Source organism: Miniopterus schreibersii (assembly GCF_964146895.1).
Source record: "Miniopterus schreibersii genome assembly, chromosome: 9".
NCBI lineage: Eukaryota > Metazoa > Chordata > Mammalia > Chiroptera > Miniopteridae > Miniopterus > Miniopterus schreibersii.
Window position 1 is genome coordinate 29,316,871 of NC_138118.1, and position 12,749 is coordinate 29,329,619.

General features: G+C 37.4%; 1 protein-coding gene across 5 annotated transcripts in view; it reads right to left on the reverse strand.

Annotated features, from left to right (window-relative positions):
• The window catches only part of MDFIC (MyoD family inhibitor domain containing), a 100,124-nt gene that overhangs the window by 79,896 nt on the left and 7,479 nt on the right, over nucleotides 1-12,749 (reverse strand). For 2 of the 5 annotated variants that reach the window (XM_081147016.1, XM_081147017.1), the window contains exon 3: nucleotides 11,506-11,589. The exons of the other annotated variants lie outside the window; for them this stretch is intronic. In XM_081147016.1, coding sequence (XP_081003142.1) covers nucleotides 11,506-11,589 — 84 coding nt within the window. The remainder of the gene's footprint in view (nucleotides 1-11,505; nucleotides 11,590-12,749) is intronic. 5 annotated transcript variants of the gene reach the window in all.

The following is a 12,749-nucleotide window of genomic DNA, read 5'->3' on the forward strand; positions in this document are numbered from 1 at the left end:
GAACCACTGGAGAATGGGACTAACAGGGAGAAAAGAGTAATGGGGAGAAAAAAGGAGACTTCGAATAGTCCAGGTGGAAGTTGCTGAGAATTTAATCAACTGGATAATAATATGGGAAAGGGGGTAGATGTGAAAAAATAACTAGAGGTTTGTTTGCAGATAATCAGGAAGGTGGGATTAGAAATGACTGAGTTCTCTTAGTGTGGATTTGACTGAGGAACCGTGGAGACAAGGAAAATAATTTATTAAATATATATAGACACACACACACACACACACACAAACAGTAGATGTTTAGGCAGTGAGCTAGGCAATGGAGATACAAAGAATTAGGAGATGCAACCTAGGCCTTCATGGAATTTACAGTCTAGTGGATGAGTTTAGTGTTGGACACTTGAATTTGCAAATCACAAATGAAGTTATAGCTAGAAACAGTCATCTTCCTAAACTTGATTGCTAAAGCCGTCCAAATGACTAGGATGACCAAAGAGTGAATATGTGAAAAGAAGTGTATCAAGTGGGGTCTGCACAATTAGAAAAGATCAAAGAAGGAAGAGAAGCTAGATGATGTCAAGCCATGGAAGCAGAAAATAGATTTAAACAGAAATTGTTAGTCAACTGTATTAACATTTCCATTGGGAGGAAAAATTTCTGCACATGTACCATGAAGATTTCACAATTGAAAAATTCTGACATGAAACACATTTTAACACACGGAAATAGAGGAACACCAATGTAGGACTAAATCCAGAGGCTAAAAACTCCAAAAAAATAGGCTCTTCAATGCTTAGTGTTTTTAGAAAGCAAATTCATATTCAGATAGCAGTAAAATATAAAATAGAAGCATGCTAAACCAGTATGTTCTAGATTTATGTAACATTTACTCAGCATTATCACAGAGAAATGTAATTTTCCTGAGATGTGTTATTTTCAATTAAAATCTTTACTTTTTTAAACAACTCCAGATATCTTTCCATTGCTAGTCAACTCAAGGCCTTTCTGAGATTATCAACAGAAAAGACTCAGAAAAGACTTTTATATAAACTCACTCATACACGTGAAATCTCTCAGGAGCAGTCCAACATTACTTGCTTCTACTGTTATGTAGCTGACTGCCGCCAGGTGTCATGCTAGTAGGCTTAATTCAATTAGTAACTTTAATTGAAGCTGAATGAATTAATTATATAATTTTGAGCTGTTCATGTATAATTCCATTAAAATTAATTCATGATACCAGGGCATTACAAAGCATTGCCGACTAAAAGAAAATAGGTATGAATAAAGCCTCTAGACACACTTGACTTACATTTGAATCATGTCCAATACTCAAGTGCTAAACAGAGAACCTCTCAATTCTCCAGTGAGTAAATGAAATTGTCACACAGATTTAGGAGTGACCCTCTATTAAGAGGAAAATAAAGTTCTTAATGCTCTAAATATTTATTAAGAAACAGCTTAATGTGTTGGGTTTTTTTCAGTTTCCTTATTTGTGAAATTCTAGGATTAGCTGATCCCAGAATCCTTCTCAAATTAAAATCTACCATTCTCATTCTCTATCTTATTATGTTCAAGAAATAATAAATTCTATGTGATTATTACTAAATCACAATCATCAGTCTAACCAACTCTGCCTCCTTTGAAAACTAAATGTCTTGGCTCAAAATTTGGTGTCAGGCTTTTGCTATAATCCACAGCACTCAGCCCAAAGCAAGGCTCAGAAGAGATTCCATGTAGAAAATTTAAATTGGCCATTGCCAATTCTCCAGTCTGTAAACTAAACTTCTGTGACCATTTGGCTGTTCTATGACTTTCTAATACATGTTCATTATTTTATGAACATCTCTTTAATATTTAAGAAATATCTATATAGCAGCCTCATAAATGGTGCACAGTTACATCTAACATTGAAGAAATGCATGGAGAGCAAGCGAGATTTAATTGGTAAACAACTGTAAGATGGGCACCATGACGTCCAGTCACAGAACCAACCTTACTACAACTTCCAATAGGTTAGGTCAGCCACTACTCATTACAATGACAAAAGAGTAAGTTTCTGATAGCAAATTTCTATGATCACTGTAGGTTTGCTGTCATTTTTGTATTACAGAAGCAGAGACCACAGCCGTTCCAGTTTAATCAGTTCCTCTCTGGATCTATGGACATTTATAGTTGCAAAACAATTACCACCTGGGCCTAAAAGACAAATCCTGGAGGCAAGCAAGTAATTTCAATGATGCATGAAATCAGTCTATACCTTTCTACAAAATTTCTATATATACATCCAACAAGCATTCCTATCCAACTTAGCAATTTTCTCTTAAAAGGAAGATTTCATCATCTAATTAGACTGTTCTAGGCCAATAGTTCTTTTTGGCCTTTTTTTTCTTGTAGCACTTTTTTTGTTAATTTATCTTTATTGTTGGAAGTATTACAGATATCCCCTTTTTCTCCCATTGATTCCCCCCCACCCAACTTCTGCCCCCCCCACCTTCTCCATATTATTGTCTGTGTCCATGGGTTATGCATATATGCATATAAGTTCTTTGATTAATCTCCCCTCACACACTTCTCCTCCCCAGCTTTCCACCTTCCCTCTGAAACTCGTCAGTTGGTTCCATGCTTCTATGTCTCTGGATCTATTTTGTGCTCTTCATGCATAAAGATGCACAGGTTCTAACATCAGAGGTCTCAATTTGGATGGTGTGGGGTAAAGGGGATGTCATTATCATATGGCCAGGTTATATGTAGGTCACTGTTCTAAGTAAGCTCTTCTGTACTAAACAATTTAAAGAAAACTTAGAAGAGCCTATCAAATATTGATATATAGACCTTGTTTCTCATCACCTTGTCACAGTATTCCAAGTAATCAGAAAATACAATTTTATCTAATGAGATATTTAGTTCTATCTCCATGTCAGCTCAACTATAAGAGTACAAAACCTGAATTATACATAATTCTAATCAGTTGTACTAATAGAGGAATATATGTTTTAGATATTAAAATAAAAAGTGAAGACGCTTTAAAAACAGCACTAGACCAAAGTATCCATTGGGCATTTGCTTCTGAAAGGCTAGTTCCCAGGCATTCTAGTGTGCCTACTCTAAACACAGAAGTGCACAAGAATCTTTGGATAAAGAAAAAAAGCTTTGTCCCTGTAACAAATCCTCTAGCTGGGAAAACCAAACATAGCTATGAAACAATCAAGCACCTACAAAAACAAAAGATAATGAAAACTGCCCTGGGTCATAATTCTGGCTCAAAGACTCACCAGCTGGTGAAGAGGGCTGGGCCTCATTCTCTTCAACGGGAAATGAGGGCATTGAGCTGGATGCTTGCCGAGGCCTTTTTTGGCTCTAAAATTCCGTAAATCTGACTCTGCACAAGATCTAAACAACGGAGTCAAACTTCATATCCATACTGCAAGGGTATTTAGAATGGAGTAGAAGGAATCATTGAAAAGCCTATGTAAGGCATTGGATTTGAGTTAAAAGTGACAAGCATGAATTAAGCAAAAGAATCAAAGAAAAAGAGTTCTAAATGATGGATTTAAATACAATGTGTCCTATTCAGAAATGACTATCTTACAGGATCAATACTCTTTATTTTTTGCTATTTTTCTAAAGACGGGCATAAATGGTGAGAAGCAATCTCTTTCCAATCTCGATTATTCTTGCTGGAGAATGAGAAAGATTCAGGTACGTAGAATTTCCATTTAATTGAAAATTCTATAATATATTACCTAGTTAGCATTACCCAAATTTAAAACTTTGAGAATTTCACTTATCCCAGACTGCTGGGGAATAAAATACTTGAAAGGTTATTAACAGAGAAAAATCTAAGAGCATTTGAAATAAGTAAATTGGATAGTAATATGTGTAAAATATTATCTGTCATACAATACTCAGCTGGTATGTGGCTGTTAAATAAATATAAATAAAAAATAAAATACTTCCTTTTGTTGAAATACTTTAATGAATTTTTGCAATTACAGTATTAGCAATTTTCAAAGGACTTTAACATATTTGATCTTCAGAACTATGAATAAGGAGGAAAATATTAGATTAATTTTGCTGATGAGACTACAAAGGTGGGTCTCAGAGATAGGTACTCAGTTGGAAACAGGATGTTAAAATCCAGAGTTGGAAAGGATCTTAGAGTTCAGCTAATTTAATATCCTACCCATTATAGAAAGTCCCACTGAAATGCTCAGCCCTTCCCCAAAATTATAAGGAAAGGAAATACATTGTATTCTTGGTCAGTTGGTTCATTAGAAAATTATTCTTCATTTTGAACATAAATCTGTTGTCAGGTAATTTGGAACTAGTCCCAGTTCTGCCCATTGTAGTGAAATAGTAAACTAAACTTTTCTGTAAGACATCCAAGCAAATATATTATCTCGATAGCTAAATGTTTTTACAACTATACCTACATCATAAGGTGGGTGTGGAAAGAAATAGAATCACACCTGGAAAGCAGAATGTCTTGTATGTAATAAAGGCTTGTTGACACTTGCTATTATTAAGTGATACTGCAATAAGTGTTACAGGGGAGACGATGAGGAGACCTCTGCTGTTGTCTTCTTGAGGGAAAGATTTCAATCAAAGGACAAAGTGTAGAAAAGCAAGCAAGAATTTATTGGCTGCAGCAAAAGTACACTTAGGACAATGAAACAAGGAAGGACATAGAAGAAGCAACAGAAGAGCCTAGGCTGGGCTGCTCTGGCTCACTGGGAAGTCAGAGAAAAGGAGAAAATGCGCACCTTGGAGACACGTTCTGGGTGGAACTGCTCCTGCCCATTGCTCCCCAGGTTGCAAATCTTACTGGGTCCCTTAGATGGAAGAAGAAAGAAGGAGAAGGTACTGGCATGCTCCCCTGGGAGGCAGGGAAGTGAGGTGAGAGCGCTGGGTCCTTTGTCCTGAGCATTTCTCTCTTGCAGGCAGGAAATCTTAGGAGAGGTCTCAGGGGAATGTCTCAACAGAACATTCATCAGCTTTCCAGGTGTGCTCTTTCAGGGTCCTGGTCTCCACTGATTGGTTGGTGCCAGGGCAGGGGGTCATTAGTCAATGTAGCTGGTCCTGAGGCAGCCACAATACCACTTGTCCAGTTTCACTGCCTATCTGGGCTTGGAGCTAAAACACAACTGATGCCTAGATGTTATCTTTAGGGAGGAATGCTCAGGGGGGTCTAAACTGCATGACCAACAATATGCTAGGGGAGGACAGATTACCCTAGGGAAAAAGTTCTTGTTTTCCCAGTTTAGCCCCTTGCTAGGCAGCCAGGACTTCCTGCTCTGGTGAGTTTCTGTACCCTAATTTCTGTACCTGGGTTTCTGTACCTGGCCCATCTAACACAAACCACTTACTCTCAAGTGTCCTTGGTTTAGGAAAGATAGGATTTACGCGTTGGCTTCAAAATGCTGTTTAACAATCTGTCTCAGTTTCCCTATTCCACTTGTCCTGGAATTTTCCTAGATTCTTACTACGCTATAACATTAGCACCTTTTTAAAACCTACTATAAATTTATCAGCGAGAGGCTGTTGAGGGCAGTATCTATTCCATAATCCCTAAGTAAAAAAACAAGCAAGAAATCTGTTTCCAGACTGAATATAAGGAAAACAATCTTCCTCCAAGAAGCTGTATATTATTTTTTCTCTTACGGACAATGAAAACCATATTAAAGAAAACACTTCATTTTGACTCAAATTTACAGACAAAACTGACTAGGTGGGTTTGACTCTACAATCTAAATTTGTACATTTTGATATTCCCTCAGTTTGAATATCATAGGCTACCTATATTTTCATTATTCTGTTTTCATCTTTTTTAAAAATGTAGTCTTATACATCACCTCAAATATTTGATGTTAACCTAGGACAGATCATACATGTGTCATCTACATAATATGTATACTCTTCTTGTTATGCAATCTATATTCATATCTCTTTTATCTGTAAACAAAATTGCTTTAAACAATTACATTTTTACTCTTCCATTCAAATATCATCATTATTTCAGATGATCCATGTGTATTCTTGTTTATGAAATCTGAAGCTATCTGAGATCAAAATCTTTGGGAAAATCCTTTTAAAAACTCTGGGTCTGCATTTCCCAGAGGCTCAAAACAATGTGGAAATCTACAAATGCTTCCTAAATGTAACCTTTAAAAAACCAAAGATAGGGCAGTGTTCAGGAAAACCTGAGGCTCTGGAATTTTACTTCACTGATAAAAAAAGTTCCCCAAGCCAAATGACCTTTAATAAAACCTACCTGCTCTGTTTAATGTTTTAAAACAGATTAAAATCTCATTGTCCAAAAAACATGTTGAGATAATCAAAGCATTTTTTTTCTGAATTTTTTAAAAAATATATTTTATTGATTTCAGAAAGAAGGAGAGGGAGAAAGAGAAACATCAATGAGAGGGTCATTGATCGGCTGCCTCCTGCAACCCGGGCATGTGCCCTGACCAGGAATTGAACCGTGATCTCCAGGTTCATGGGTCAACACTCAACCACTGACCCACACCGGCTGGGCTCAAAGCATTTTTAAAAGCTGAATAAGCATATGCATAAAATTTCATAATTTTATAAATATAAGAAAGTTATTGTATAATCACAGATATACTATAAATGTTAATGAATTAAATGCTTAAATCAATGTAATTTAATCAATTATTTTTACCAATATTTTGAAAAATAAGACTGCAAAATCTAAAATGCATTTCTTCAAAGGGCTTCATATGCTTTTAAAAGCTTATTGTGCTCTGGCTGGTGTGGTTCAGCTGGATGGAGCATCATCCATACACCAAAAGGTCTAGGGTTCTATTCCCAGTCAGGGCACAAACCCAGGTTGCTGGTTCAATCCCCAGTCGGGGTGTATATGGGCGGCAACCAATGGATGTTTCTCTCTTACATCCTCACATCATTGTTTCCTGCTCTCCCTCCTCTCTCTCTAAAATCAATAAAAAACATCCTTGGGTAAGGATTAAAAAAAAAAAATGAATAAATAAAAGCTTATGGTGTGATAGATCCAAAAGAATAAAAAAAAAAATGACTTGGACTCAGCTAGTTTACAGGTTGAGAGTGAGTAAAGAAGAGTGGATTTGCTGTGTGTACAGCAAAGTGGAAAATAACTGCAAAAATTATATACATATGCAACTGACTATGAATATGAATACGATAAGGTATAAAATGCAGTATTAGTTTAAATAATATCTCAATAAACAAGGGCTCTAAATAAATTGGGGGGGGATTAGGCACTTTCTACTTCAAAAACATTAGTGGGAAAGTTAGGTGACAGCAGGCTGATACTGGGGAACAAGACACACTATGTCAGTCATCTAAATCCCTTGTACCTTTTGATAATGGGGAAGAGCACCTAATAAGAGTAAAGCCACAGTTGTTTAATAATTATTCACCTTGCTATCTATAGATAAAAAACTGGAGGATGAAACAAGGCTGTAAAAAGATAAGATGCCTTAGTGGGTCCATTACTCAGAAAAGAAATACATTTTGAGGGAAGACCAAGGACAGGATACACTTTGATTTGGTTGCTGTGCCCAGACCCTGACCTCCTCTAGGAGTTTACCTCAGGAATGCTGACCACTCTTTGGTCCCAGGAACCTGCTGAGTTGTAACACTATAATTAGCCATCTGGTTATAGGACTTTGAGCTCCTGAAGGCCGGACTGCAGACCTCCGTCCCCTTTCTCTGTTACACTTCTAGCTTGCAGCTGCATGTAGCTATCTTCTCCCTCACTACTATAAAATCAGCCAAATGGCAAGGGGTGCTCAGAGGACTTCCAGGGTGACTGACTGCTCTCCCATTTTTGCCAGCAATAACGGAATAAACGCTCATATATGATTCAACCCTGTCTCTGCTTAATTTGGCTCAAGTAGTGACAGGGGGCCTCAGACCCCTTGAGTCCGGCTTCACTTTTACATATAAATCTAAGCTTCCTTAACTTAAATATATTTTTTCAGGGTGACTGACCCTGAGGCATATTAAACTCCTGCCCTCAGTTGTGCTCTTTCTACCAACAAGTATACTCATGCTAAAACCAAACACTCACTGGTTCATGGAATTTGGACTTACATAGGCTCATAAAGGTCTCTTAGCCCAATCTGATAACATGAAATAAGATAAAAACACTCAATATTCAACATCTCCAAGAATAAGCCAAGGAGAGTAGGCATGAATACTTTCAGGAATAGGGAAAGAGTTTCAGAAGACAGTTTATTCCAGTTTGGGACTACTTATTCAAAGATTTTCCTCACAATCATCTAAAATGTACTTCCTATAATTTTCACTGGTTCACCATATTTTGCTTTTTGCAATTCAAAGTCTGATCTTCCCTCTGTGTAACAGTGTCACATTGGAAAAGATCTTCTGTTTTTGTCTATCTTCTTTGTTAAATACCCTCAATTAGATCCATGGTTTTTCAGAGCCTTCACATTCTATTCACTCTTATAGGCATGACAGTCTTCTTACTCTTGTCTAGAAAGCTATCATGACAGTCTCCTTAATGATTGCTTAAATCCAGAAGCCACATTTATGGCAGTTCCCTTTCTTAGGAGTCAACCCTATTACCAAAAGAAACTGAGGACTCTGCCATCTTCCCCTTTTTAAAATGATGATACACATCCTTCTTTAGATCACTGTTAAAAGTACCACAATTTTAAAAACTTTCATTACCTTTCAGTTATACCAAGTGATTTTATCAAGAACGCTTTCTTTCCCTCTGGTTAACAAGAATGAAGGCCAATGGAAATCAAAGTGAACCAAAGGGGATTAATCTATAAAGGCACTTCAAAGGTGTGATTTAAATCTTATCACAAATAAGGTAATGATAAGAGAATTACAAGTATATTGAAATTTATATCTTAGACTTCAGAATGATGAATATAGATTGGAAGTCAGGGGATATATCCTTACTGGTAATTTTTCTAAGGGCCAAAACTGGGAGCCCCTCATTTAACTCACTAACTCAGCCTCTTGCCTTCTGGACCATCTCTCTGGAACACTGTCTGCTCTGGATTCTCTTTAAGACCAGCAACCCATTCTGGTTCTGTAATCTGGCTCAGTCACCTCCAGAAGGATAACTTGTAAATCCATTACCCTTGGCCTGATTTCTGTCCTGACCTACAGATTTAAAGTTTCAATTCTACATGAATATATCTTCAGCAAAATCAACATTTCCTAAAATTCATCTCCACTACTCTTCTGTCCCTGCCTATTTCTCCAACTGTGTTCTATATCTTGGTCAATGGTATTCACAGAATCATTTTTTAACTCTGTTTTCCCCTTATGTCCCCTGCCCTAACATAATCAAGTACCACATCCTGCTAGTTACAACTTCCCAATTTCTCTCAAATCTGTACTTCCTTTTCCATACCCACTACAAGTGCTCCAATCTTCTTCTCCTCCAACCACAAATACTTTCCTAACACAAAGATTGAATACATTACTCTTCAGTTCAAGTATTTTGCATATTGATGAAAAACAGATACAGTTTGTTTTACCATTGTACATATATTAATGTGGTAACTCCTATACCTTTTTCATGCTCCATAATTTCATCTTATAGTTCAGTAAGAGATAAATAGTAAAAACTCTCAGAAAAGCTTACTAAAGATCCTGCAATTTTTTGAGTGATGGGAGAAGTAAGAACAGTGTAGGTCTGTATTCCTAGAGACCCAAAAGAGCAAGGGCTGACCCACCATGAAAAAAGAGAAGGACTACATCTTGGAACAGAAGAAGCCATGAGAGGAAGCTGATTCCTTTGTACGCTGCCACCTACCTACACAGAGCTTGTCACCTGATCAACCACAAGTTGCCTGCCTTATTTTTAGTGCTCAACTCTGCATAATCAAACCAAAAACACTTATAAACTCTTCAGCTGGGGCCACTAGAAGCCCAACCCAGACAAAACCAACTTATTTTTGCCATCCTGAGAGTCTCTTTCAACCTCTAATTTGATATGCTCCATTTTGTACCAGTCAGCTGGCAACTGGCCATAAACTAATCTGTCATTCGGTTTTTCTAGTAATCGTGAATTGATACTTAGAGAAGGGATTACAATTTAATTTGGCATATATTTATATCTCATCCTCTCTCTCACCTAGTTTATAAATTCCTTGTGAGCAAAACTACGTATTAAACATTTTTAATCTTCACAAGACTTTGTACATGGTAGGTACACAAATATTCTTGACGGGGTTTCTCCTTCAAATAAATGCGTTGATAATAAATTTTATGTGCTAGCATGAAAAATTATTTCAGATTTTATTCCTGAAGCTACTAAAAAACATCAGGCACAAAATCACATGTATATGAATCATCTTACTTCAAATCATATGGGTGTGAATCTGAAACCAGAAGTATACTGCAAGTAGAAACCACAAACAAAATTAATGTTAAAATAACTTTTCATAGTTCCTACTTAGTGAACCCTAACTAATTAGAATTAGAATCTAAAAAACATAACTCAATCTCAAAACTTAAGGCTGAAAGCTTACCTCCTTGAGAATATGTCTGCTAATGTTAAAAAATATATATGAAAGGTTTAAGTAACTTCAGTAAAGTGTTAATGGCAAAAGGGGTCAGAGAGGAAACAGAGCATAAAGGAGAGAGGGAGGAGGAGGGGGGAGGGGGGAGGGGGGAGGGGGGAGGGGGGAGGGGGGAGGGGAGGGGGAGGGGGAAGGGGGAGGGGGAAGGGGGAGAGAGAGGCATCCAAAATACTAGTACGCAAGCATCGACTAATCAAGACACAGGACGGGCTGCAGCATCTTTAATCCTAATTAAACAAGTTGCTGAAGTTAAATTGTCCACATCTAGAATCTAGTCAGTGCTGAATCGGTGCTCCCTTAATACAAACTGAATACAGATTTTTGGAAATAAAAACATAAAAATCACATCCCCTGCCTTTACACAGTAGAATAATTATACTTAGAAAGACAATTTGGTTGGTTTCTCTCTTTTGTTTGTTGTTGTTCTACTAATTTTCCATTTGCAAACGGCATAATTTTAGATTGTGTCAATTTATGTTTCCATATTTTCCCCTAATCTTTTATTATTATAAAAATACAATGTTACTGCTCTGGCCAGTGTGGCTCAACTGGTTAAGCATTATCCCATGTACCTAAAGGTCACCAGTTCTATTCCCTGTCAGGGCGCATAGCCAGGTTGAGGGTTCAATCCCTAGTGGGGGTGTGTGCGGAAGGCAATCAGATGATGTTTCTCTCTCACATCAATGTTTCTCTCTCTCTCCCTCTCCCTTCCTCTCTCTCTAAAATCAATAAAAACATATTTTTAAAAAAATACAATGCTACTAAAATAACTGCACTGTTATTAGACCTTTCCATGAAATCACTTCAACAAAATCCAGGAAATAAAGTTAAAAGAAACAGGAAAGGCCCTTACACACACAAAAGGACATTCCACAGCTTCCCCAGGAGCCCTGTAAAGGTCACATAATTATATATATTAAATCCTTGAATGAAAACTAACCAAACAAGGTCAGCAAGGCATGATTCTTCCTGGCCAGAAATCTTAACCCACTGCACTTCTGGTTCCTTTGGCTCCCAAAACAGCCTGAAACACAAGATCAATTAGTACATACACACTCTTCCCACATATGCATGACCCTCCTCCCTTGTCCCCCAACTGCTACCACTCTGCCAACCTACAACCCTGCAAATTGCAAAAATCCATTCTAATTTCTATTCCTAAGCTCCTGTATGCTCCTTGCTGAGAAAGGCAATCGTACTGTGTCCACTAAAAAGTCATACCACTCGTTCTTAGCTAAGTCCTCAATGTTACTGAGCAGCCCTTTTGTTTGCCCCAGATTGAATCCCTCCTGAATTCTTCATTCTTCCAGATCTTTTCTACACATCTTAAATTTCTTGACTTATCCTAACCCCCTTCAATATTCTTTTTCATATCAAATTTCCTCTAGATTACCACTCATCCTTTTCTCCCATCCCTAGTTCAAAGGGGAACATTCCCAACTGTCCTAAAAATGTTCACTTCATCCCACTCCTTCCCAGAATTCTACTCTTTCAATTAAAAATACTTACCACACCATCACTCAACCTGGTGCACTTTCCCCTTTAATCTCTCTCTATCCCTAGCTTTCTTTCCATTGTGTGATGAGCAAGCTCAAAATCCACACATCCAAAAGAAGCCTTCTATACAGCTTGTTTCTTCCTTAACAGAACAACTCTTCTCGTCTTCCATAACCACTAAATAGACTGTGACCAATCCTAATAGACTATTTTTCTGTATTCTTTTCCTTCTCCGTCCTAAGTTATAGTCATTATTCCAAATTTGGTCCTCAGTCCTTTCTCTAGTTCAAGACCATCAGCTATCTGAATTCTTCCTCTTGATCTTGACCCTCACCACTCTCCTAGTTACAAACTCCCTTTCTCCATGGCCTACTTGTTATCATGGCTACAGTAACTTCTGTGGAATTGTAGATAAAAAGGTGCCATATGCTAAACCTGACAAGCTCAGGGAAGGCCTGCATGGTGGTCTTGCAAACTCAGAGACCTAAAGTAACCAAAAAGGGTGGTTTGAAATTAAAACATTTTTAAACTAACAGAAGTCTATGGTGGGTAGTCATGTCCTAAGGTTGTATTTTTCCCTGAACAAAGGAAAATCTTCACCTTAACTAAACCAGTCCCTTTTCTTTTTGCATCTGAGATAACATACCTGATTAACATACCTTTGCAAAACAAAGTAATTTCCCCTTT